The 25562-nt window shown below is 51.2% G+C and overlaps 1 protein-coding gene across 3 annotated transcripts in view; it reads right to left on the minus strand.

Moving 5' to 3' along the window:
• The window catches only part of Kiaa1671 (KIAA1671 ortholog), a 91269-nt gene that overhangs the window by 247 nt on the left and 65460 nt on the right, over positions 1–25562 (minus strand). For all 3 annotated transcript variants that reach the window (XM_035443494.1, XM_035443497.1, XM_035443495.1), the window contains 5 exons: positions 8387–8505; positions 4695–4941; positions 2787–2961; positions 951–1069; positions 231–373 (listed from right to left, as the gene is read on the minus strand). In XM_035443494.1, coding sequence (XP_035299385.1) covers positions 231–373; positions 951–1069; positions 2787–2961; positions 4695–4941; positions 8387–8505 — 803 coding nt within the window. The remainder of the gene's footprint in view (positions 1–230; positions 374–950; positions 1070–2786; positions 2962–4694; positions 4942–8386; positions 8506–25562) is intronic.

Below are 25562 nucleotides of genomic sequence, written 5' to 3' on the forward strand. Positions count from 1 at the left end.
TCTAATGCAGACCTACACAGACCAATGGGACTCAGAAGAGTCCCAGTCAAGCAGATCACGGCTCACACTATACATGGGCAGATCACGGCTCACACTATACATGGGCAGACCACGGCTCACACTATACATGGGCAGACCACAGCTCACACTATACATGGGCAGATCACGGCTCACACTATACACAGCACTCGGAAACATCCTGACCCCAGTGGAAGCATTCCCATCCTCACCTCTCATCTTTGTCTATGCTGGAAGGCAGCACCCGACTGCCCAGCACCCCAGGCTGGAAGGGTGACTTAGGGGTCTTGGGCTGGGGTGTCCAGCTGAGGGACTCGCCAGGACTGTCCACTTCTGGCCTCTTGTGCAGTTGAGCCTGGGGAGAGAGGAGAACCCAGTGTAGCTGTCTTCTGTCTGGGGACAAGCACCATCTAGCAGTGCTACCATGGTGACACCTCACAAAGCAATGGGGAGCCTGAGCTGCAGAGTGACCAGGCAGGAAGAGTGACCAGGAGAAGAGGTCAACAGCCTTGTCCCAGTGGAGGCTCCAGCAAAGTCACTCCTGTATCTAGTGACATGAAGCCTGCAACACTGGGGTCCCACAAGCACGTAGCAGGGGTGACTGTCCCCTGAGTTTGGGGGACAGGCTGGAAAGGGGTGATTTAAGACAGTGTGAACATGATTCCTCTGGGAGAAGCTAGACAGTGTCACAGGCCTGTCATCCCAGATGGCAGATGGAGGCAGGAGGATGTTACACAGATGGGCAATGGAAGGGGGAATCCAGAGAAGGGAAGTGGGGATGCTGGCTGAATAATGACCAATAGACAGGAAGGGAGGGGGGAAGGTTAAATAATAGATGGGTAGAGGGAATCAGGATAAAAGGTGTTGGTTGGGGCATGAGGGACAGACAGAAGCAAGGTGGACAGAATGGGATAGCAGGCTGCTCTTTGTACCTTCAGCACGGCTGGGTCCATGCCTGGGAACACAGGCATCCTCTGTGGATGGCTGACAGGAGTCCTCTCCACCTTGGGTGGCTCTTCATCTGACTCCTCCCTCTTGGGCGACTTCTCTTCTGTCAAGAGAGGACTCTGAATCATTGGTGGGTCCCTCACACCCCTGCATGATGACCAGGGCACTCCTGGCCCATTTGTGCTGGGGCAGGAGCTTCCTACTCTCTGTTCTGCAGATGCTGCCACCTGCCAGAAACAGTGGCCACAAGCAGATCACCTCCTCTCAGGGAGAACACGGGCAGACCCTCTGGCTCCTGCCACTTTGGAGGAATAATAGGACATCCTTGACAGAGGCAGAGCAAGTGGCAGAGATATGTCCCACCAACAGCGGGCAATGTGGAATGCTTCTGGGTCTCTTCAAGAGACTGCCCAAGTTAGGGGCTAGACCAGAGACTTCCTGGAGATGGGGTGGTGGGTAAGAAGTTTCTGGTTTCCTAAGACCTGGTCATTGGAGGGGCACAGCATGTCCTCTGGAGCCCCAGGCTCAGCTGGATACTGGACATGCTCAGAAAGGTCAGCTCTAGCCTTTCATATCCCCTGGCCATGTGCTCAGGACTATGGAAGCCCCAGGTTGTGCTGCCAGGTCCCTTGGGGGAATCTGTGGGCTTCTGTCCCTAAAGTGGCCTGAGTTTGCTCCAGGTGACTTGGCATAGTTCTGGCCCTGCAGACAGCTACTCACCTATGTATTATTGTTTGAATCAGTGTACATGTGCATGTATTCACGTGTATGTACCAGTGTGGAGGGCGTGTGTGTCTGTGTGTGTGTGTGTGTGTGTGTGTGTGTGTGTGTGTGTGCGCATGGAAGTTAGAGATTGATGCTGGGCACCTACATATCTCTCCTCATTTTATTTTTTGAGACAGGGTCTCTCACTGGACACGGAGTTCACAAATTCAGTTAGAAGAGCTGCCTAGCAACCCTCAAGAATCTTTTTGCCTCTGCTTGCTCAGGGCTGGGTTACAGGAGTACAAGGGTACTAGGGATTTGAACTGGGGTCCTAGTACCTGTGAAACAAGTACTTTACACATCTCCTCAACCCACACAGGACACTTAACCTTCATTCGCTAGCACGTCTGGACCATGAGAAGCAATGATGCAAACCCAAGTATTCGTTTGGGCTTCTGGTCAGAGACCACACTTGGTCATGCTACTGTCTGCCCTATAGACCAGGCTGGCCCCAAACTCAGCGATCCGCCAGCAGCCCTGCCTCCCAAATGCTGGGATTAAAGACATGCACCACCATGCTTGGCTCTTGGTTTTGGTCTTTCTTTCTTTCTTTCTTTCTTTCTTTCTTTCTTTCTTTCTTTCTTTCTTTCTTGTTTTTGTTTTGTTTTGTTTTGAGACAGGGTTTCTCTGTATTGCTTTGGAGCCTGTCCTGGCACTTACTCTGTAGACCAGGCTGGTCTCGAACTCACAGAGATCCACCTGCCTCTGCCTCCCAAGTGCTGGGATTAAAGGCGTGTGCCACTAACACCCAGCCATTTTGGTTTTCTGAAGAGTCTCACATTATAGTCACAGCTGGCCTGGAACTCACTCTGTACACCACCAGGCTGGCTTTGCACTGTGAAGACTTCACTGTTTCCCTTCCCGAACTGGTAGGGTTAACAATGGATTCAGAACACACTTAAAATCCCACTTATGGCAAATTCTACAGAACAAGAAATCACAGCTTCCTGGGACAACATGCCCCATGTTCTAAACCCTCTAAGGTTGGGCCATTCTTACCAGGGTTTAACCTGAGGCCTTCCTGCCCAGAGGTCAAGTGGAAGGCATGGACATACCTGTTGAGTCCTTGAACATCCACGTGCTGTGTGACTCCTCTTCTAAAGGGGACCGGCTCTCTGACTCACTGAACTGACTGCGCCGGAGCGAGTGGGAGATGGGAGCTCGGCGGCGGCTTCGCTTACTCAGCTGCACCCGGGTCTTCAGGGCACTCGAGTCGAGGACTGAGGTTTGCTTAGGGGTGGCAAGGAGGAGACGGGAAGGAAAGAAACTGTCAGTGGAAGGCACCATTCACAGACTGTGTGCAGCCTTGTTCACACACAGGGTGTTCTCCGGGGCGCATGGGCTGGTGTGTCATGTTCTAATGGCACCCTTGATGCTGTAAACCTCAACTTTCCCCATGGAAACCATGCAGGCAGAGCCCAAGAACAGCACTGGACACAAGGGACAAATGGCATGACATCACATCACACAGGCATGGGAGCAAGTATACACCAGTAGCTCAATACATGCCTGTTTTCTGACTGTTGAATGAACATCTGAATGTATCTCTCTGTGTCTTGGTGACAACCAAATACATGGAGTCCCTGAGCCGAGAGGTACTCACTGTGGTCCTCAAGATAATCCACAGTGCAGGTGGGAGGGGAGGGACCACCTACAGAGCACCAATTGGGGGTACTTTCATGTCCACAGGGCCACCCTGGGACACCTCTCTAATCGGCTTCCAAATGGTCCCCCTACAGGACACCCAAGTCATAGTGGCATCCCACATAGACCTCAGTTTACCCCATACTTAGGACCATCAGCATATAGGCAGACTCAGAAGCCATGTCAACCTGCTAATCTAAAAGGCAGGCAGCAGATGTCAGCCCTTGGCTATCAGTATGGACATGGGATGGAGCCAGCTACCAGGGACCCAAGGCTGTCAATGCCACCATTGTTGCTTTGGATGGATTCTAAGAGAAAGTGCTCAAAGTTCAAAAAGGAATGTCTAGCAAGACATCTATGTCATATTACACATATCTCATGTACATATGAGCTGCAGCAAGGTTGGGTGACAGTGAGACCCCAGTGCATGGCTGCTGAGTAAATAACATAATGTATCACCTACTGGAATCCTTTCAACACCCAGGGAGATGGGTGCCATGCCTGTCCATATAACAGTGTCCCGGAACACTCATCTCAAGTCTTTTTGTCTCACCTCTTATCTAGAGGTGCCTGAGGAAAGACCTTGGCCGTGTGTAGACTGTGGGTCCCCTGAGAGGCCCATCAGAAGCCCCTTGGGGGCATTTGGAGCATCAGCTACCCAAGAGTAAGGTCAGGGGCTTGGCCATCAGGAGTGAGGGACCCTTGGAGGCTCAGGCTTCTGAAGCAAGTTGGAGTCCAGTTCTGGTTCTGAAGGGCCTACAGCAGGACACTGTGGCTCGGGATAGTGGATACCTGAGGAGGGACTGTGTGAGGAACCTTGGCAAGCTCAGTTCTGGAGAACCCCCAGAGGGGGACCTGTGCCTGGAACAGCTGTCACAGAGGGCCCTTCATGCCTGGTGCCCATGTTCTGCTGAGCAAGGACCTGAAGAGGCTATCCTCTGTGTTTGCTCTAGGCAGACCTGGGCTGCACAGAGCCAGGAACTACAAACCATAGGCAGACTTGTGAGTGCTCCAAAAAATTGTGCCTTGGATACCTATGATCACCTTTGAAGCCATGAGATGGATGTGCTAGTTACTAGTGAGTAAGGAAGTTGATGATCAGAGAGGTGAGGACATCTGTCCCAAGACACACAGCTGGTATGGGGCTGTCCTATGGTAAAAGAGGGTCCATGTCTAAGGCTGTGTCCCATGCCCACCACAGGGGTTCTTGGCATACAGCGCCCATCCTGGGAGGGTGGTGATCATGCACAGGCCATGGCTTCCTTTTGATAAGAAATGGCTGTTTCCATCCCAGCCACCTCCCCCTGTCTCAGGCTTACATGGATGAAGGAAAAGTCATCTTCTCTCTCTGCTGGGCAAGCATCTGATGGATGTGGCCCTTCAGGACCATCTGTGGACTCCAGTTCGGAACTGGAGCGGTCCACGCTGGAGCTGCGCCTGTCCCTGGGGCTGTCATGCTGCTCCACTGATGTGGACTCCGTGTATGAGGACAAGTGGCTGCTTGGTGGCTGCTTCCCGGCAGATGTAGCACTGCTGTCAGGAGATGATGGGGATTCAGGCCCAAAACTGCAAGGGAAGGCAGAAGGCGACAGCTTTCACAGAGGGGCCCACAACTGTCTATCCCAAACATGGGAATGGTGGACCTGTGGCTCACAGTGTTCAGACTCAGGGTACAGCAAGGGTCTTCCTCCTGGCAACAGCAGCCAGGAGTCTGTTGTCCATGGGACTTCTGTACAGGTGGCAAAGGAGAGGCAAGACCAAAACCAGGGGTGATGGCAGCACACCTGGAATCTCTGCAGAAGGAGGCAGAAGCCAGGGGGTGGGGGGTCAGGAGTTGGAGGCCAACCTGGGCTACATAGCAACCAACTATGCCCAGAAACTAGAAAAAAAGAAAGAAAATAAAAATGAGAGGCAACACAGGCTGTGGGGAGGTGCATGCGTGGTGAACCTCCAAAGCTCTGATGAGAAGAAGGCCAGGTTAGATGCCTCAGAGCTCAGGTCCCTCCACATGGAGAAGACAGGCTTGCTGGGACTTCTCAGTCCACATCTAACACCGACCATGGAGAGCTTGCTAAAGACAAAACGCACTTCACCCACATCTGCATATTCCTTTGGTGGCCTGCACAACATCTGAAATCATGTGGGCAGCTCGTTTCCATTGGGTGACAGCAAGGGGATCAGAGGGTCCCTAACAACCAGCAAAGAAGACTGGGCCTCTGGCCTTCTGCTTCAACCAACAGTTGACTCACTCACTCAGCCATCCATCCAATCAACCAGCCAGCCAGCCAGCCAGCCAACCAGTCAGCCAGTCAGTCAGTCAGTCAGTCAGCTGGCCAACCAGTCAGTTAGCCAGCCAACCAGTCAGTCAGTCAGTCAGCCAGTTAGCCAGTCAGTCAGTCAGCTAGCCAGCCAGCCAGCCAGCCAGCCAGCCAGCCAGCCAGCCAGTCAGCCAGTCAGTCAGTCAGTCAGCAGCCAGCCAGCCAGCCAGCCAGCCCAGTCAGTCAGTCAGTCAGTCAGTCAGTCAGTCAGCCAGCCAGCCAGCCAGCCAGCCAGCCAGTCAATCAGCCAGTCAGTCAGTCAGCCAGTCAGCCAGTCAGTCAGTCAGTCAGTCAGTCAGTCAGCCAGCCAGCCAGCCAGCCAGCCAGCCAGCCAGCCAGCCAGCCAGTCAGTCATCCACTCGCTCACTCACCCTCTGTCCTAAGGCCCAGCATCTTAACATGTTTCCCAGCTCCAAGAGGCTTTCACAATTGGGGTGTGATGACGTTAATGGGAAAAGCACAAACCCAGAGGCCTAGGGAAGAGCCACCTCCTGGCAGCAGGGGGCACCACTGTCCAAGGCAAGAAAGCCTGGTCCCGGAGACTGCAGTTCCTCTGGAGGACAGCAGAGGGAGAACAGCATCAGAAGCACCAAGGTCTCAGAGGTGTTGAGACAGAAGCTGGGGGCCTGAGGGCACCACAGGGCTCAGGGTCTCTTAGGAGACAGGAACAAGTTTCAGCACAGATCACCAGACATTGGGTGATCCTACAGGGACACTCAGAAACACTCGAGGAAGTGAACTACACATATAAGTCACAGGTTAGCAGAGCGGGTGTTAGAGACTGGAAGAGTCTGGCTGGTTGGTTCCATTTCTTCTCTCATCAAGTTTCACTCTAGCTTTAACTCAGGGCACCTCAGACAGCGTGACAATCAGGCCCCTAGAAGTGACCCGGCAATCAGAGCCTCTAGCATGACCCAGGGGGACGATCAACACCCCCAGCAGTGACTAGCGGAGTGGTCATACCCCCAGGAGTGACCCAGCAGAGAGAGGTCAGCCCCCACCCCAGCAGTGACCCAGCGGGCAGTCACCACCCCCAGCCAGTGAACTAGTAGAGTGATCATCCCCGCCACTCAGCAGTCGCCCAGAAGAGAGGTCAGCACCCCCAGGAGTGACCCAGCAGAGCAGTCGGAGCCCCCAGTGGTGGGAGAGATGGGGGCCTGGGTTCAAGCCCAGCTCAGCCACTGATATACATGTTGTTTACTCAGGCCTGCTTCTCTCTGAGCCTCAGTTTCCCAGGCTTGAGTGATGTCCACAGACCACAGGGCTGGTCAGTCAGGCATGCACTGATCCTGCAGCAGATGCCAGAGCACCAACCCTTTCTACGACCCTTTCTACAGAGGAGGAAGGTGCCCAAGGGGAGATCCATCTCATCCAACCTGCTCCCCAACGAGGGAGGGCTGGGCTCACAGCTGCCTCTGGTCAGCAGTTTGCAATCACTGCCCTGGGAGTTCCCTCCCAGTCGGGCAGAAGAAGGTCCCACAAGCCACATGCAGATACTACTCTTATGGAACAGTTCCTGGAGTGCACACCGGCAGGTACAAACACAAACACACGGATATCCAGAAGCACTGTGGGAGACACAGAAGAAGCGCAAACGCAGGCGTGACCCTGTGCTGAGGCCAAAGGGGTCTTTGGTTTTGTGCTCGGGTAGTAGCTATTACAGTTTCTTGTTGTGTATGTTTCCTGGGCTTGGAACCCAGGGCTGCTGTCTATCAGTCTTCATGTTTTCACAGTGGAAAAACCCACAGGGTTAGCACAAAACTAACCCTGAGTGACACACACCATACTCAGTGCTATGCAGCTGTCCCATGTCTCACAGGGGGGAGACCAGGCTACGACAGTGTGTTATGACATAGTTGTCTACAAATGTTTTAAGACCCGCATGAGGAGCTGTCCTCAGATGCAAGTGGGGAACCAAAGGTTTGAGAAAATTGTCAGCACAAGGTACCCAGACCACCACCTACCTGCACTGCTGGTCTGTCATCTGCCTCCTGTTTACAAGGGTGTTCGTGTTTATTCAGTCTGTCCCCATGTGTCAGCCTGTCACAGTGTGGATGTCTGTCCTTGTGGGTCTCTGTCCTGTGTTCTGCCTGTCCCTGCATGCTCCTGACTGTGTCCAGGATATTTGCCCATTGTCAACGTTTTATTTCCATCTTTTTGTGGCTTTCTAATGCCCTTCATACATAAAACAATGGCTCCTTCCTATTATAACTTTCTAAAATACAGAAATTTCTGGGTCAGCCATAGATTCTACGCTGAATAGTTTTATGTCAGTTTGACACAAGCCAGTCATCTAAGAGGAGGGGGTCTCTATTGAGAAAATGTCTCCATAAGATCAGGAGGTAGGCAAGCCTGTAGGGAATTTTCTTAATTAGTGATTGATGGGGGGAGGGCCCAGCCCAGGGTTCTATAAGAAAGCGGGCTAAGCAAACCATGAGGAACAAGCCAGTAAGCAGCACCCTCCATGGCCTCTGCATCAGCTCTTGCCTCCAGGTTCCTGCCCTGTCTGAGTTCCTGTCCTGACTTCCTGTAGAGATAACTACAAAGTGAAAGTAGAAGATGAATCAACCCTTTCCTCCCCAGGCTGCTTTAGGTCATGGTGTTTATCACAGCCACAGAAACCCTAACCAAGGCAGACTCGGCCCCATCTGTGCCACCTGGTGCCTGGCATCCTCATCCAGGTGTGTTCCTACCTGCCTCCATTCTGGTGCTGGTCTGCCCAGGTCCCATACTGGCTGTCAGCCTCGTGCACGAGGGTGTCAGTGTCCTTGGCCTCGGTGGTTCTCCTGGAGAAGCACTGCTTCAGCTGGTTCTGCAAGGACATGAGGAGGGAGTAGTTCAGGTACAATCACACAGCACCAGAGCACCCAGCTTTCCGCTGCCCTCGGTCGTGGTTCCCCATGTCATGGCGAAGGAGTCCAAGATACGACAGGAAGCAGCACTTTTTGGGTTTAGATGGGCATTCTGGTGTGGACCATGTCTTGGTTCCAGTATGGAATGTCTCTCATGGTGCCTCTGCATGACTGTTTCGTCCCCATTTGGGATGCTGTGAAATCTTTGGGATATAAGGCCTTACCAGCAGTATGGGTGCTGAAGTCAGGCCTGAAGTGAATCTGTCCTGCTTCCTGTCCCTACCCTCTGCATCCACCAAGATATGAACAAACGTCTTTTTTTGTCTGGAGATCTACAAAGATGACACCAGCTAACAATCTAAGCAACAAAGGAGAGGCTACCTTAAATGCCCTCCCCTGATGATGAGATTGATAACTGACTTATATGCCACCCGATAGCCCTCATCCAGCAGCTGGTGGTGGTAGAAGCAGACACCCACAGCTACTCACTGAACTGAACTGGAATCCAGTTGCAGAGAAGAACGAGTGATGAGCAAAGGGGTCCAGACCAAGCTGGAGAAACCCACAGAAACAGCTGACCTGAACAACGCGGGGAACTCTTGGTCCCCAGACTGACAGCATGGGACTGATCCAGACCCCAGGAACATGGGTTTCAGTGAGGAAACCTCAGAAATCTACGGGACCTTCTGTAGTAGTTCAGTAATAATCCCTAGCATAGGTGTAGACTTTGGGAGCCCATTCCACATAGAGGGATACTCCCTGAGCCAACACACGGGAGTGGGCCTAGGCCCTATCCCAAAGGACATGATAGAGTCTGATGACTCCCTATGGAAGACCTCACCCTCCAGGGGGAGCAGAAAGAATATATATGATAGGTAGGGTTTTAATTGGGGGGGGTGCTGTAGGGGAGGAGAAGAGGGAGAGGGAACTGGGATTGACATGTAAAACAATCTTGTTTCTAATTCAAATTAAAAAATTAGTATTGCAAAAAAAGATTTTATTTATTTATTATGTATACAACATTCTGCTTCCATGTATATCTGCACACCAGAAGAGGGCACCAACCAGGTCTCATAATGGATGGTTGTGAGCCACCATGTGGTTGCTGGGAATAGAACTCAGGACCTCTGGAAGAGAAGTCAGTGCTCTTAACCTCTGAGCCATCTCTCCAGCCCGGAGACAAGGTTTCTCTGTGTAGCTTTGTAGCTTTGTAGACCAGGCTGGCCTCGAACTCACAGAGATCCACCTGCCTCTGCCTCCCCCTATCCCAATGCTGGGATTAAAGATGTGTGCCACCTCTGCTCAGCATGAACAAACTTCTATCCCCATGGATCATGCAACCCCTGTGGCCTTCCCTTCACAATGGGCTATGCACTCTGAAACAGTGAGCAGAGAAAACCTCCCCGTTAGCCACTGGCAAGAAAAATAACTAATGCATAGGTACAGGGTCCTGCTGGGTGTCACCTGGCCCTGTAACTGTCCAACACATGGAAGTCCATCTCCCTCCTTGAAGCTCTAGAAATGCCAGGCAGGCCCGTCCCCACCTTCCAGGATTGTCCAGCCCAGGACCCACACAGCAGTGATCCTGAGCCTACTTCAAATCACACTACTGACATGAGGCTACTTCATGCAGTCCAACCCTACTTCACGGCTAAGAGAGTGACACCCCTGGGCTGGTGGTGTGACATGTAGGCTGGGAGCAAAGGGAACAGGTCATCACAGAGCTGGCTACCAGCCCAGTCTAGTGCCTGACATCAGGGGTGGCTCATGAGTCACCATGACACCTGTGCCTCTGACTTCCCCACTTAGCCGGGTGATACATGAGAGGCCTTGTCTTTTATCATCACCATAGAAACCAGCCACTAATGCCCTGGAGTTCTCAAGAGTGGCCTTGGGTGGGCTCCTGGGTCGCAGTGATTCAGGGGGGCTCTTAACCTGGCCTTTCATGAAACTCCTAGCTACCGTCTTTGGAAGACCTCTAGAGGTGGAGGAGGAGGGGGAGGAGGGAGAAGATCATCCCGGCATGACGTCATCCCTCTTCAGACTGTCTCAGCAGAGCAACAGGATACACAAGCACCAGCAAGGAACAGCCTTCCCATGCGGCCTCAGTCCTGGTCCATCTCTATCACAAAGGAGTTCGAATGGGAGCTTGGGGTGAGGGGGCTCAGTGGTATAAGAGCATCTTTCTGAACTACATATACTCACTTGGTCAGACACACACCACAAATCACAGTCAATACTTTAAAACAATTCATCACCCAAACAAAATACCTATTGACTCCAGTCTGGGATTTTCTGTGGGTCAGTCCCTCCACATGCTCCTTGGTGGCCAGAGAAAACCCCACTGTGTGGGACACAGCATTGGTCATATAACCAGTCCCAGGGATGGTGACTTCTAAGCAGCCTGTTGTTTCCACGCTCACAACCAGCCACAAGGTGTGCATTCTCAGACTGTCACCTCTCCATGAGCACTTCCCTAGACATTCAGTGTGGCCTGAGACAAGCCGATGGCTGTCCCAGCCTGTGATTAGCACAGGAGACTGACGGTGACACACTGTAAGGTGGTGGGTGGCTCCAGCTGGGACCATGTTTGTATTTTTGCATCCAAGGTCATGGGACACATCCCAGGGCCTGGCACCACACTGAGCAGATGTCACCCCTTCCTAACTGTCCCACCTCAATGCTGAGACTTTCGTGGCAGTTCTCATAGCTGCAAGGCCCTAGTCAGTCACTTCCCAGAGGACTTGCAACGCTTAAGCTTTCTAGAAACCTTACATTCAAAGTTTGCTTGAAGGCAAGCTCCCCCTGCTGACTGAGTTTTGTCTCAGCTCTGCCCACGCTCACGAAGCACAAGTGACACTGGGCAAGCAGACAGGCAAGCAAGCAAAGCCCCTCTGTTGCAGCCGCCTCCCAGGTGTCACCAGGTCCAGAGCACATCTCTGTCATGTTCTTCTGGTGCAGATGGCACAATATGTGGCCAACAGCAACCTTTCTGATGCAGACATCGGGGACCTTCCCTGCCAAGGGCCCCCTTTTTGAGACAGGAATACCAACATGGCTTCTTGTGACGTAAACGTCATGGCTGGAGAGTCACCACAGCCCTTTGCCTTGGTCTCCTTTACACAAGCTGCTGAAACCTCTGGTGATAAGGAAAATATGTGATTCCAGCAGAGAGAAGGAGACAGGATGAGCCTGAAGGCAGGATAGGAGGCAGAAGGAAGAGCTGTGCCCTGTAGACATCTCTCCTTAGACACCCCAAAGCCCCTCCCTCCCTGCAGGGGCTCACAGAGCCTAAGCCAATGGCTTCTGCCCTCCTACAGCCACACAGATCTTAACTCCCCTGACCTCATACTCCTTCCCTTTGAAGCCTCCCTGTTTCCAGTGACTAAATGCTGAGCCCTGCTTTCCTGGCCTCTGAGGGAGGAAACAGGTCCTTCCTCTCTCCTCTGTCCTTTCCCTGCCGCCAGGCCACTGCAAGGCCTCCACCTTCCCTGCACTGTTATTTCCTCCCTCAGATCCCAACAGAGTGAACCCTCCCTTAAATGCTTTTACATAACAAAGAACCTGAAAAAGATACCCATGTCCCCTAGTGACATGTCTGAAAATAGACAACAAACTTGGAGGAGTTGATTCATGCCCGTAATCCCAACACTTATGGGACTGAAGCAGGAGGATTGCCATGAGTTCACTGCTAGTCTAGGCTACATCATGAGTTCCGGGCTAGCCAGAGCTTCATTGCAAGATTCTTTCTCAAAAATTTAAAAACAAACAAACAAAAAAAGTAGGCGCAAACACACACAAAAAAGCATACACAAGCAATGGAAAGGAGGGCAGGAGAGCTGGGTCTAGGTGGGATGGAGCCATCAACATCCCAATCGCTGCCATAGTTTTTTGCCAATTCCAAATAAGAGGAGCCAATTCCTACACCTCCGACTCAAGAGGCTCCTCAGAAGCCATTCACTTTGCACTTAGAAACTGAGGCACAGGAACTGAGCAGAATGTAGTTGTCGGTTTCCAAGATGGGTGAGAGGCAGGGCCTGGAAGACACCTCTGGGATTCACAGCTCTCTCCAGATGCCCAACCAACACCCACTTTCTCTACCTTTCCCACAATGCTCCAGGAGGTTCTGATAAGGACAAACACTTTGAAACCCTCAGGAATCTGGGGTTTGAAAGGCCATTGGCCCAGCCCAGCAACTCACCAGGCCCAGGACCACAATGGGCAGGCGGGAGGTCCTCCCCAATGCTTATGCCCGAGAGACCAAGCCAGCACACACCTCTAAGGTTTGTGCTGAAACAAGTTAGGACATATGTCTCCCGATTTAAAATCTGTAGGTTTAGCTGAATCAGCAGAAGTTCATCTCAGGGAGATATGAACAAGCACACTTGCCAGGTTCCAGAACACAGCCGTTCCCAACAGGACTGGCCCTCACTGAAAAACAGGAATGACAGCCTGAACTGTGAAGAGGGTGGGGACCAGGCTGTGAGATGGAAACAACACTCATGCAGAATGTTTGCCATCACAGAAAGATGTGTCTTGAACACCAGCTAACATAAAATCAGAATTTAAAAGGGTCCTAGCAACAGTGTGCCAAGAAAGAGGTTTTGTCTGAGCAAACAAGTATTCATGAGTGTAATCACAGAAAACATTTAGAAGGTTCCTGGGCAAGTGGAACATGTGTGCTGAGAGGGGACACTCCTTGCTGATTGTGACTTTACTTAACACCAGAGGGACGCTTGGCCTTTCCCCTTCTGGATGAGTCCTGAGATGAAACTGGATAAAGCAAATCCCACCCCCTCACATGACTTAAGGACAAGTTGCAGAAGGGGTCTTTTCATTTGTTAATCTACCCAGGGCTACCAAGCTTCCACAGAGAACCAGATGCCACATTTTGGAGGTCTCTGGGCTAACAATTACACCACCATTATTAAGAGGGTGGTGAAGGCTAGTGTGACGTTCAATACTGATTGTCTGCTTGACAGGAACTAGAATCTGGGCATGTCCCTGAGGGAGTTAACCTAGGTGGGAGACCCACCCTACATGATGGCGGCACTAAACAAAGAGGAGGAGGTTAACTGAGAGCCGGCATCCATCCATCTCTCCCTACTTCCAGACTGGCTGCTGACTGACCTCACTCTCCTGCTGCCATGCCTTCCTGCCAGCTCCGAGCCTGAAGATGCTTTTGTTGGGGTGTCTTTTCACAGTAATAGAGAACTAACTAATACACCCGGAAAGTAAACAGAAACCTGGGATGTGTGCTGTAAAACTGGATTACAACTAGGAGGCTGGCAAGGCCGTGTGTGTGCCCTCAGGCGTTGTTTTGCTGACTCCAGATCCACAGCCCAAGCCCTTGGGAAGATGCCAGGCCTGTAGTAGTTGTGAAATAAATGTGTTGGTGATACAAGTCTCCACAAACATACACACACACACACACACACATATATATATATATGTATCATACACATATGTATGTGCATTATATATACACATATATGTATGCTCACACACACACATATATATATAATGCACACATATATACATACATATATACACATACACACACATATATATACATATATACATATATATATATATGCATGTATATATGTGAGTAAGGTAGGAATAAGTTCCTAAACCAGGGCAAGTTGATACTGTGGAGGAACAATAGGGAGAACACTATGCCTGCATTTATTTTGGAGTGTCTGACACATCTCCTAAGAAAGAGCCCTGAGTCAAGCGGCCACAGCTGACAGCGCAGTTCCAAAGAATTTGAGAAGCCTGCCCCTCACCCCCAGCCACTCTACACTCCAGCTATATGGGGAGTCATGAAGTCATGGATCCAACTGGCATGGGGACACCTGCTCTGTCTCAGTACACCAAAGCAACGTCCCCTCCCATGCTCAGGTCAGACCTGGAAACACCAAGGTTGCATTCATTACTCATCCCAAGGAGCCTGTGATGCAAGAAGCCCCTGCGTGGACCCATTTCACAGGGGAGGAGACTGAGGGCCAGAGACGGGATTCCTTGACCTCCAGATCACCTGCATGTCTAGAAAGCAGTAGGATTAGATCGTGACCCTGGGTTTGGTGGATCCCCAAGTGTGCTCACATCCCTGACTTTTCTGGTTCTAGGGCACTGTTGGACCTCAGTAACCATTTCTCAGATAGATGGAGGGCCAAGCAGGACGAGAGCACTTAGTGATGGGCACCGATTAACCATGTAGGAGGGAGAGAGGAAGGGACAAGATTGATACTTGGAGGACAAGCCCAACCAGGCAGAGACAGACGGACACAGAACCAAGAGGGCTGGATGGGCCCATCCCGGCCACAGCTCTGCGGTTCTACCTCTGTACAGAGTACAGAGTACCCCTGTGTGCACTCTGCTTCCATCCTAGATGACCTCCAGCCAAACACTCCTTTTCTCCAAGCCTCTGTTTCCTCTCCTGGTGAGACTGATGGTCTCAGTGGCCCTCTGTGGCTTCAAATAAGGAGGAGATGCCCCCACCCCACCCCTGCCTCTGGGGGCTTGAGCTAAATCCAGTTTTACAAACACTTGGTAGATCCGCTAATAGGGTCTAGCCACGAGCAACCCAAACCTCAACCTTTCACACTGCAGACATGATATGGACTTGTCCTGATATCCCATTTTAAGCATGACTCTGTGACCCAGCAGCCTTGTACAAAGCCAGCTCTGCTAGTTGCTAGCAGCAATGACCCTCTGTAACCTCAGTTTCCACATCTGGAAAATGAGATGTGGGTGCTTAGGGTGTTGGGGGAGTCTGCTAAAGACAGTTCTACAGATGCTGCCCACATCTGTAGAAAGGCTGCCCAGGCATCTTAACAAATACTGTAACAGCATGCTTAATAGATTCACCATTCAAGTAAGACCTACAGTTCCCTCAGTGTCCTCAACATTGCCAGGTCACCCACACACACACCGACCCTCCACCCCCGTGAGGGCAGCTAGGGAAGGAACCTCATCACAAAGAGATCTGGGCTTCAGATCTGCACAGCAGGACAGCCATCACCACAGCACATAGGCGATGGCAAGACAGCTCTGGCAGAGATGCCCTGTCTGTCTCTGTGGGACAAGCTTTTCCCAAAGTGGCAGGCTCACGCCAGGCAGCTGGCCTACAGGAGGAGGGTTTGGTTTTGGGATCGGGTGTGCAAGCCTGGCTTTCGGGAAGGCTATAAAGGGAGGAGACAGCTGGGCTGGGAGGCTGGGTCCCTCAGGACCATGGGGCCTGCACTCTGTATCAGATAAGAGTTTAGAAGCTCTCTTGGCTTCTGCTAGGGCTACATCCTTAGAAGTAGAGCTTAAGAAAATATCTGAAGTGGAAAATGCCATGAACACACCTCAGCCACTGTATGGCCCAGCCTAGCCTGGCCCAAGCCAACAAGAGAAAGCCCACAGGAGCCCATGGGCAGAAGGAGGGAGAGGGAGCCATGCCCTCCAGTTCTGCCTCCTGTGCATTCTGTGACATGTGCTGGTGAAGCCAAGCTTAGGGAGGAATAATTACACAAAAGCCTGAGACTATGCTGTCTCCACCATCTCCTCTTAGAGAATCCACTCCCCCAGTGCCTCCTCACCACTCCCATGCCTCCACTCTCCCTCCTCCCCATGCCTCCTCACCACCCCCATGCCTTCTCTCCCTCCTCCCCAGTGGCTCCTCCTCCTCCTCACCCCAGAGATTCTTACAACAGCCCAAGTGAGCCAAACTTGACTTCCTTTTTCAAACATCACACGTCAACTCTCCCAATTTATTTTGGGCAAAGGACAACTAGTCAGGCGACAGAGTTGCAGCCAGCGCAGAAGTGTGACCCCACCAGAAAGCAGCAAGCTGGGAGTGTCACCATGGCCTCAGGACCAACCTCAGTCCTCTAAAGTGAGAGTAATGTCTCTCCTGGACATGACATGGCCACCAGCTTAGCCATGACTTGTAGGGCTGCTGACATTATAATGTCACCATGTGGCTCCATCCCCAGTGTCCCTAATTCACAAAACTGATCTGTACAAATGTAGATGCCTACCTACACACAGATAGACACAAATGTGTGCACCCCAACACACACACACACAAACAAATTTACAAAGCCCACATTTTCCACACACATCATTCAAATGAAGACACACACAAGTACAGACTACAAACTGTGTGCACACATGTGTATGCATACACAAGAGCTCACAAATACCCTCAAGCATTCAACTCACACACACTAATATAGAGGCAAGCACACTAATATGCACAAGTGCACACACATGGAAGACACATCCACAATCACACAGTAAACATGTCCCAGAAGCAATCCACCATTGTGAGTGACAGAAAATAATACCCCATGGCTATTCTGTAAGTGTATCTGGTTCACATACAGCAGCCCACTGATGTATGGAAATGAAACCATGTGGTCACTGGAAACAGAGGAAGGTCCAGCTAAACGGATCAGCAGGTAAAGATATTTACCACCAACCTGATGACCTGAGTTTGACTTCGGCTACCCACATAGCAGAAGAAAACCAGTGCTCTGGCCTTCACATCACACCACAGCACACACACAGAGATACAAAATAGAAAAGTAAATAAAAAAAGAAACTACCAGACTGCTGTGGGAACACGATAGTGACATGGCAGAGTCAGTAGAGGAGAGTCTAAAAGAGCAAGGACAGAAAGGTGCGGGAAGAGGGGCCCTGGATCCCCTGGCCCTCAGAGCCACACTAGTTGGGAAGATTTTCTGTCCCAAGGAGGCGTTCCCTGCAGTGTTATAGATGACCAGTGGTGCTCACTGCAATGTTACAGATGACCAGCAGTGTTATAGGTGACCAGTTGTGTTCACTGCAATGTTATAGTCATGCTCACTGCCGTGCTATAGATGACCAGTGGTGCTCACTGCAGTGTTACAGAAAACCAGTAGTGTTATAGATGACTTCTGGTGCTCACTGTGGTGTTATAGATGACCAGTGGTATTCACTGCTATGTTACAGATGACCAGCAGTGTTATAGCTGGCTGGTTGTGTTCACTGCAGTGTTATAGATAAATAGTCGCGTTCACTGCAATGTTACAGATGACTGGTGGTGTTTACTGCAGTGTTATAGATAACTAACTAATCATGTTCACTACAGAGCTATAGATGACCGGTTGTATTCACTGCAGTGTTATAGTCATGTTCACTGCAGTGCTACAGATAACCAGTGGTGCTCACTGCAGTGTTGCAGATGACCGGAAGTGTTATAGATGACCTGTGGTGATTACTACAGTATTATCTATTAGACAGTGAGGACTGTGTGAGTCCGAGGGCGGAGGGCCCTGGGCGAGGGGGCACTTGGCATAGCTCCAACTTCTGGATTCTGCAACCAATTGGCAACTGCCCCTCAAGCCCCACAGAAGGAAGGGGCTTCCAGGGTCTAACTTTTGAGGCAACAGAATGAAGTGCAGAGAGGTGAGAGAGAGAAGCTGGGGAGCCAGCAACAAGAAGAAAAGGGGCACAGTAGGGAGCAGCACCCAACTGCCCGTTCTGTAGCACCCCTCTTCTCTCCAGGAATTCCAGGAGTGAAGAGGTAAAGGACATCATCTGTGAGAGCCTTGAAGGCAAGCACTGATTCACAGGTTCCTTGGGGGTCTAGCTGACCCAGACCTTGATCCTAGCTTCCTGGCTCTAGAAGCTGTGTGACTCTGGGTGGGTCACTTCACTTCTCAGAACCTCCAATGTCCAGCATCGAGGCTGGCAGTGAGGGGGCTAGTGAGTCACAGGGAGTGTGGAAGACCGTGACAGGCACATGGGAAATGCTCGGGTGTGACTGTGATCTTCGGCTCAGCGGGCCAGAGAAATTGCCTCTCAAGCCTAAGAGGCAGGATGACTGACAGACTGACTAAGAGCTTGCAGAAACTGGGTTGCTCTAGGATTCCTGGTAGGGATGCTATGGAGTGGGAGGGGTTTTTAGGAACTGTTCGGCAGCAGTGACAGCAGCAGCTTGCAGCAGGCTTGTACAAGAAGGAGGGCAGGCTCTGCAGAGCAGGCAGCACCCAAGGTGACGGGATCCTCCCAGACTCCCACGATAAGACAAGACTCTTCAAGACACCGAACTCCCACTCACAGGCAGCTGGAGGTCCCAGACTGTCAATCATCCCATGCCAGCTGGTCCTGGAATCCCTCAGGCCTGGTTCTGGCGGATCCTCCATGTAGCCATCCAGGTGAGAAGCCACACCAGTTCCCGGATGCCTTCCGCACCTTAGGACTGGCAGCAGGGGCTGTGTCACTGCACTCCACCCTCCCTCCCAGCAGCTCCAACCTATACCAGTAGTCCCTTCACATGCTCGTAAACTCGTAAACTACCCACTTCCAAGCAAACACAGGGTGCCTACTCTATGCAGCTAAACATGGAAGCTAAGCTTTGCAGGCAGGGCAAAAAATAATAATAATAATAATTCAGGGACTCTTAGTGGGCAGCAGACTAGGGTCACTCAGCTCCTGGGATCTCAAACTGTCCCCACTGGACTTGGTTCTCATTTCTCAGCACCAACTGTTTGCCCACTGTCCCACATATAAGACCCTTCACTGGCCTGTCTCATCAATGTGACACTTGAGTGTAAAAATCAAATTTGAGGGGGCTTGAGAGATGGCTCAGCGGTTAGGAACACTGACCGCTCTTCCAGTGGACCCGGGTTCAATTCCCAGCAACCACATGACAGCTCACAACTGTCTGTAACTACAAGATGTGACACATTCACATAGACATACATGCAGGCAAAACACCTGCCTGCAAATAAAAATAATAAATAATTTTTAAAAATCAAATTTGAAATTTTTGCTCTAGACAGAGGTAGAGACATACTCTCCACTCCCTGCTCCTTATTCCTAGACCTAAAGTCCCAAGGACAGTGACTACTGAGACACCAGGTCAGGAGACTTAAGAGTCCAGGCAAGGTGGCCTCCACACCCTCTCTAGGGCTCCCAGGTGACAGAGGTAGCAAGCTCAGACTCGGGAAGGCTAGGATTCAAATGCTTCCTTATAAAGAAGTCAGGGCTCTGTTTGTGGTGAGGCCTTGTCAAGAAAACATGGTTGGGAGTGGTGCTCAGAGCTTGCCTAGCAGACAGGAGGCCCTGGGTTCCAACGCAGGCAAGCATAGGCAGGCAGGCAGGCAGGCAGGCAGGCAGGCAGGCAGGTGCGCATGCACACACACACACACACACACACACACACACACACACACACACACACACACACACACGGGGTTGGAGATTATGGTTTGAGCAGCTTGTGGACTTGCAGTAGCAGTTGAAGGACCCAGCTCTAGGCCCCACTACCCACTGGCCACACAGCTTTGATCCTTTGGCTTCACCTCTCTGAACCTAGACATAGTAGAAACTACTGAAATAATAATAATAATAATAATAATAATAATTATTATTATTATTATTATTATTATTATTATTATTTTACTTATATTCCACACACTGCCCACAAAAGACATTCCAGCCAGTGGGACATGGAAACCTGGGTGATGTCTCAAATGTTTCACTAGGTTCTGCATTTGGGAGCAGGAAACAAGTCTCCACTGGGGGGACAGTACTGCTCTACAACCTGGTTTCCAAGGGCCCTGAAGCTACCCAGGACCTTGTTTTAGGGGTGGGGATGTGGCTTCTGCAGGTTATGGGGCTCCTGAAGTTTCCAAGGGGCACTGGAGGCTGCTGTCTGCCTCCTTCCTGGGAAAGCACAGGCTGGGGTCACCGGAGCTCACCTTTCCCTATCACAAACATCCCTGGGTACCAAGGCCATCATGTGTCCTGGGTGAGTCACTGTCCCATCCAGGGAAGGCCTGGCCCACAGGAATGGATGTGGTCCAATCTGGGCCCCTGCTTGTCCCCACCCTCAGCCTCCAGCGCAGGGCTGGCTCTGTGGAAGCTGTTTTTAACTCCCCCACCCAGAGACGAGCCGGTGGCATTTAAGTCTTCCTCCAGTTCCCTATTTATAGAATGTGACAGGCAGTGGGGCACCGCTTCCATTGATAATTAGGGAATCCACGTTGGGCCCCAGCCTCAGAGGGCCTGTGCCGTCAGGTGGCTTCAGGGACTCAGCATCCCTAAAGAGAAGGACTCAACCCAGCTGCACCCTCCCAAGGAATGTCAAAAGCTGGGGTGGGAGTGATGCAGGTGCCAAAAGGGAGCCCCCCTGAGTTTGGGGGTCTGACCTCCTATGGGGGACACACCCTGGCTTTGCTTGGGTCTTATATGACACTGATACTGTCAGGTCATAGGTCATATCCACACAGGGCTCTGGCAGGCCTGGCTAATCAATGCATACCCACACTGGGTTCTGGCAGGCTTGGCTAATTAATGGAGCCTGGGTGAGGGGGAAGACCCAGAGGAGAGATTCTGAACTGCCGTGGAGGTGGAGGTGAGACAACACACTTGTCTTTATTAACTTGACACAAACTATCATCACCAGGGAAGAGGGAACCTCAACAGAGAAAACTCATCCATCAGATTGTCTATAGACAAACATGTAAGGCATTTTCTTGATTAATGACAGAAGTGGGAGGGCCCAGCCCATTGTGGGTGGGGCCATCTCTGGGCTGGTGGTCCTTGGTTCTATAAGAAAGCAGGCTGAGTAAGCCATGAGGAGCAAGTCAGTAAGCAGTACCCCTCCATGGCCTCTGCATCCGCTCCTGCCTCCAGGTTCCTGCCTTGACTTCCCTTTCATAATGGACTATGATGTGGAAGTGTAAGCCAAATAAACCCTTTCCTCCCCAGTTGTTTTTGGTTATGGTGTATCTACACAGCAACAGAATGCAAACCAGACAATGGCTTTGAAACCCAGACCTCTGCCTGGCACCAGAGCCCACATAAGTTAATTGGTGTCCTGGAGACTTATTTTCCTCCACTGAGAAATGAGGCTAGCAGTAGACTTGCTTCCTATTGTGAAGACCAGACATCTATCTACCTCAGGTGCAGGACTCTGAGCCTCCTGGGGGAGGGAGGGGCAAGAGAGAAGTGGAGAGGAAGGGGGAGGGGTAAAGCACATAAGTACTGTTATGCACCCCCAGTGTAGATAGGAAACCAAGATTCAGACAGGTTAATTCACGTGCCCAAGACCACAGAGCTCACAAGTGACAAAACTGCAGTAAACTCTAATCCAAAATGTCCTGCTGTCCAGACTCGGAGTGGACATTGTGGGGACAGCGTTTGCCTGTGTTGGGGCATAGAAGAAACAAGGCAAATGATGGTGTCTGGGCCCAGGCAGTATCTAGCAGGGGAGGGCTGGAAACAGGTAAATATCCCAGCATCTCCCAAGGCAGCATTCACCTGAGCTCAGATCCCAGCATCTCCCAGGGCACCATCCACATCCACCTGAGCTCAGATCCCAGCATCTCCCAGGGCACCATCCACATCCACCTGAGCTCAGATCCCAGCATCTCCCAGGCACCATCCACATCCACCTGAGCTCAGATCCCAGCATCTCACATGGCAGCATCCACATCCACCTGAGATCATTTCACAGACGGTGGAGCAAGCTATGCAGGGGGAAGCTTTCTCATGGTACCCTGTGGGTTCCATTCAAAGTGGACACAGCAATTCCCTAAATCCTTCCCATGACAGGCAGGCCTCCCTTCCACACCAAAGGCAACTCAAAACCCAGTCTTTTCCCTGTCAGCAGAACTGGTGACTCACGGGGCTCCCATCTACCCACCTAACCCTTTACACCGTCCATGTGTCTATCAGACTCCTGAATCACTGGTTCGGTAGAAAGTGACAGAGGCAGAGGGATCCCTGTCGTAATCACTGTTGCCCCCACATCCTGAACCGGGTCTCGATCAAGAAAGTGTGAAAGGATCCAGCTTGGCCTCAGCACAGGATAAACAGCCTACTTTTCACCTTCAGTACAGTATTCCACAAACCACATGATACCATCGTTATGCTGTATTGGAAGCGTCTGTCCCATAGGCGCATCTATGGCACAGGCTATTCCCAGTGTAGAAAGGGCCCCTTTCCTCGTTTGCAAATGGATGTGGGTGAGAGGCCAGCAAATAACTGTGGCCAAACCCTCTACCGTCCTCCCAAATATTACGTTTCACCCACTGACTAACGCTGCTTGGACAGTCTCCTGTCGCATTAGATAATGTGACAGGTAATGCTCATCAAGCAATGAGGGGACTGTGAGTGCTCAGGCCAGGGATACCCTCAGCTCCCAGGCCTCAGGGAATGCCTAGGAAGAAGGGGCTAAAGGAACATACAGGATGGAGGATGGGAAGGAATGCTGTGGAGCTCTGTCTTCAGGACATGGATTCACAGCAGCCACGATCACCTGCACAAGACCAAGCCAGCAAGGACAGTCAACACTGCCAGGGTAGCACAAACTGCACTCAGCTCGTCAGTTGTTGTCTTTCTCTCTTGTCTTTTTTTTTTTTTTTTTTTTTTTTTTTTTTTGTGTGTGTGTGTGTGTGTGTGTGTGTGTGTGTGTGTTTCAAGACAGGGTTTCTCTGTGTAGCTTTGGATCCTGTCCTAAAACTCACTCTGTAAACCAGGCTGGCCTCGAACTCACAGACATCTACCTGCCTCTGCTTCCTGAGTGCTGGGATTAAAGGAGTGAGCCACCACCACCTGACCGGCCAGTTTATTATTTAAAAAAAAAAATAGAACATGAAGTCAGGAGGAAGACATGTTTGGGGTGTCATGAGGGAGGAGTGGAGGCTCTGGGATGTGTTCAAGGTAATGTGTATAAAACTGTCGAAGAACAAATAAAAGACATTCTGGAAAACAAAACAAAACTGTAACAGACCTCCCTGCCTGTGTCTGGAGGGTGTTCTAGACTTCATAAGGACAGTCCCTGTGGAGGGTGACACTCTGCTCCCCTCAGACCTTAGGGACCCAAAAGACCTACTTCAAAGCCAGACCCTCAGGAAGCTGGTCCAGGTTAAGGGAAGAGAATGAACACCCAAGATGCACGATGCCTCCTGCTTGCCCTCCTGAGTGTCCAACCCGTGGTGCACCCTGGGGTAAAATAGTCTCATAAATCAGAACACCCTCCACTGAGGACTTCCTGTTGCTAGGCAACCAGGAGCTGCTGCAGTGCACATGCCCCTCCCGGGGTTTTCGTGTGGGTGGTGTGCCACGCACAATAGCACAACTGAGAAGGGTCTAGCCCAATGCTTATGTGATCTCAAAAAGCTGCCTCCTGTGCACCATTATGTCTTCCCCACCCCATTACTCTTTATAAGGAGACCTGGGGCTCAAAAAGAGAATTTGAGTGTCACCCAGGGCCACGGAGCTGTGCAGAGCGGAGGTAGGACGGGTTCATGCCCAGGCAACCATAAGCACAGAGCAGCAGGGCTGTCCCAAAACCGGCATCCAAATGAGAACCATGGGCCACACTCAAGGGAGAAATGAGAACCCAGTTTCACACGCTATCTCTCTAAATAACTACCATCTCCAGATGGCTCCAGAGAGGCTGGGGCAGCTATAAAGGAGTCACCCCAAAAATCTGAAGAGTCAAATTTAGTTTTAAGGTTATTTTTTTCCTTACAATACTGAAGATAGAACCCAAGGCCTAGAACACACTGAGGGAGTGTGCTCCCCACAGAATCACACCCAGCTCAAGGGTTACTGTAAAATATAAACCTATATCTAGCACAGTTGAAAAGAAAAGAACAGAAGAGGAAAGAAAAGGAAAGGAAAGGAAAGAAAAGAAAAGAAAAGAAAAGAAAAGAAAAGAAAAGAAAAGAAAAGGAAAGGCCTCATTTAGCCTAGGCTGGCCTGGAACTACTTATATAGCCCAGGCTGGCCCAGAACTATACCTATATAGCCCAGGCTGGCCCAGAACTACTGATCCCTCTCCATCTGACCCTCAATTTCTGGGATCACAGGTGTACATACACAGCCAGGCCCAGCTCCCACCCCATCCAGAAGCACCCCAAGTTTACATTTGAACAAGTGCTCCAGAAATCAAGATGCAGGGACAGTTTACTCCTGGAGCGCACAAAAACCCCAGGAAAGGCTTGAAGGAGAACGCCACCATTCTGATTTTCCTCCACACAGCCACGTCCTCACCAGGAGACAGTAACTTCATAAGAAGTGCAGTGCAATTCATGGAAGCAGCATGGAATACAGCCATGAATTCCCACCACGCTATCTGCTCAGGGGCCTCCCATGCCTGCCATTACACACAGATTAAACCCCAAGCCATCACCCAGCCTTACCAAGACTCATTCACTTCCCCCAACACCCTGTCTCATACAACACCCTGCTGCTGTCAACTGTGCATGGTGAATCCCAACACGCCTGGATTCTTAATACAAATGTTTTGAGACAACAGTAGTGTCCTGTTGGAAACAGAGGAATTTGTCACACACAGTGGCTCTTCTTCTCATTCACCAACCCCTGGCCATAAGCACAGTCACCCACAGCATGGTCTCACTAGCAGTCTCCATGCTGGAATATTCTTCCATCCCCTAGATGCCTCCTCCACAGCTACATCCTTCATCCTGCCCCCACCCTGGGCTTTCCCAGGGCCTCTATTGGCCTTATTTGCTCCCTCTCTCTCCTGTTGTCTATTAACCCCCTCCCAGCCCCAAGAAGATACACCACCTTGTCACAGACACTTGTTAAGCAGAGATGCTGTCTGCCATCACCTATACATCCTGGGTACAGACAGTGGTAAACGGCTCTTGCAGAAGACCAAGCTGAGAGAGGCTGCACAATGTACTCAAGGCCACATTGCATGCAGGTAGGAGAGTCAGCGTCCAAGGCCAAGCCTGTCTCGGGTTGGAGGTTTGTCCTCCATTCCCACCACACATGCCCTTCCACTTCCTAGGGTCTCCCCAGCAATCAGGGTTCCTCCAGAAGCCAGCAACCCTCTAAGCTTCCATCTTCCCCAGGCCCTTCCAGGGCCAGTCACAGGGAGGGGCCTTGACACCCCACCCTGAGATCTCTGAAGCCTGCCGGAGTTCCCAGGAAGCAGAAATGTGTGGATTGTGTCTCAGAGGCTGCCCATGGAGGCATGCCAGTCTCACCTGTCTTT

Source organism: Cricetulus griseus, chromosome 4 (genome assembly GCF_003668045.3).
Source record: "Cricetulus griseus strain 17A/GY chromosome 4, alternate assembly CriGri-PICRH-1.0, whole genome shotgun sequence".
Taxonomy (NCBI): Eukaryota; Metazoa; Chordata; class Mammalia; order Rodentia; family Cricetidae; genus Cricetulus; species Cricetulus griseus.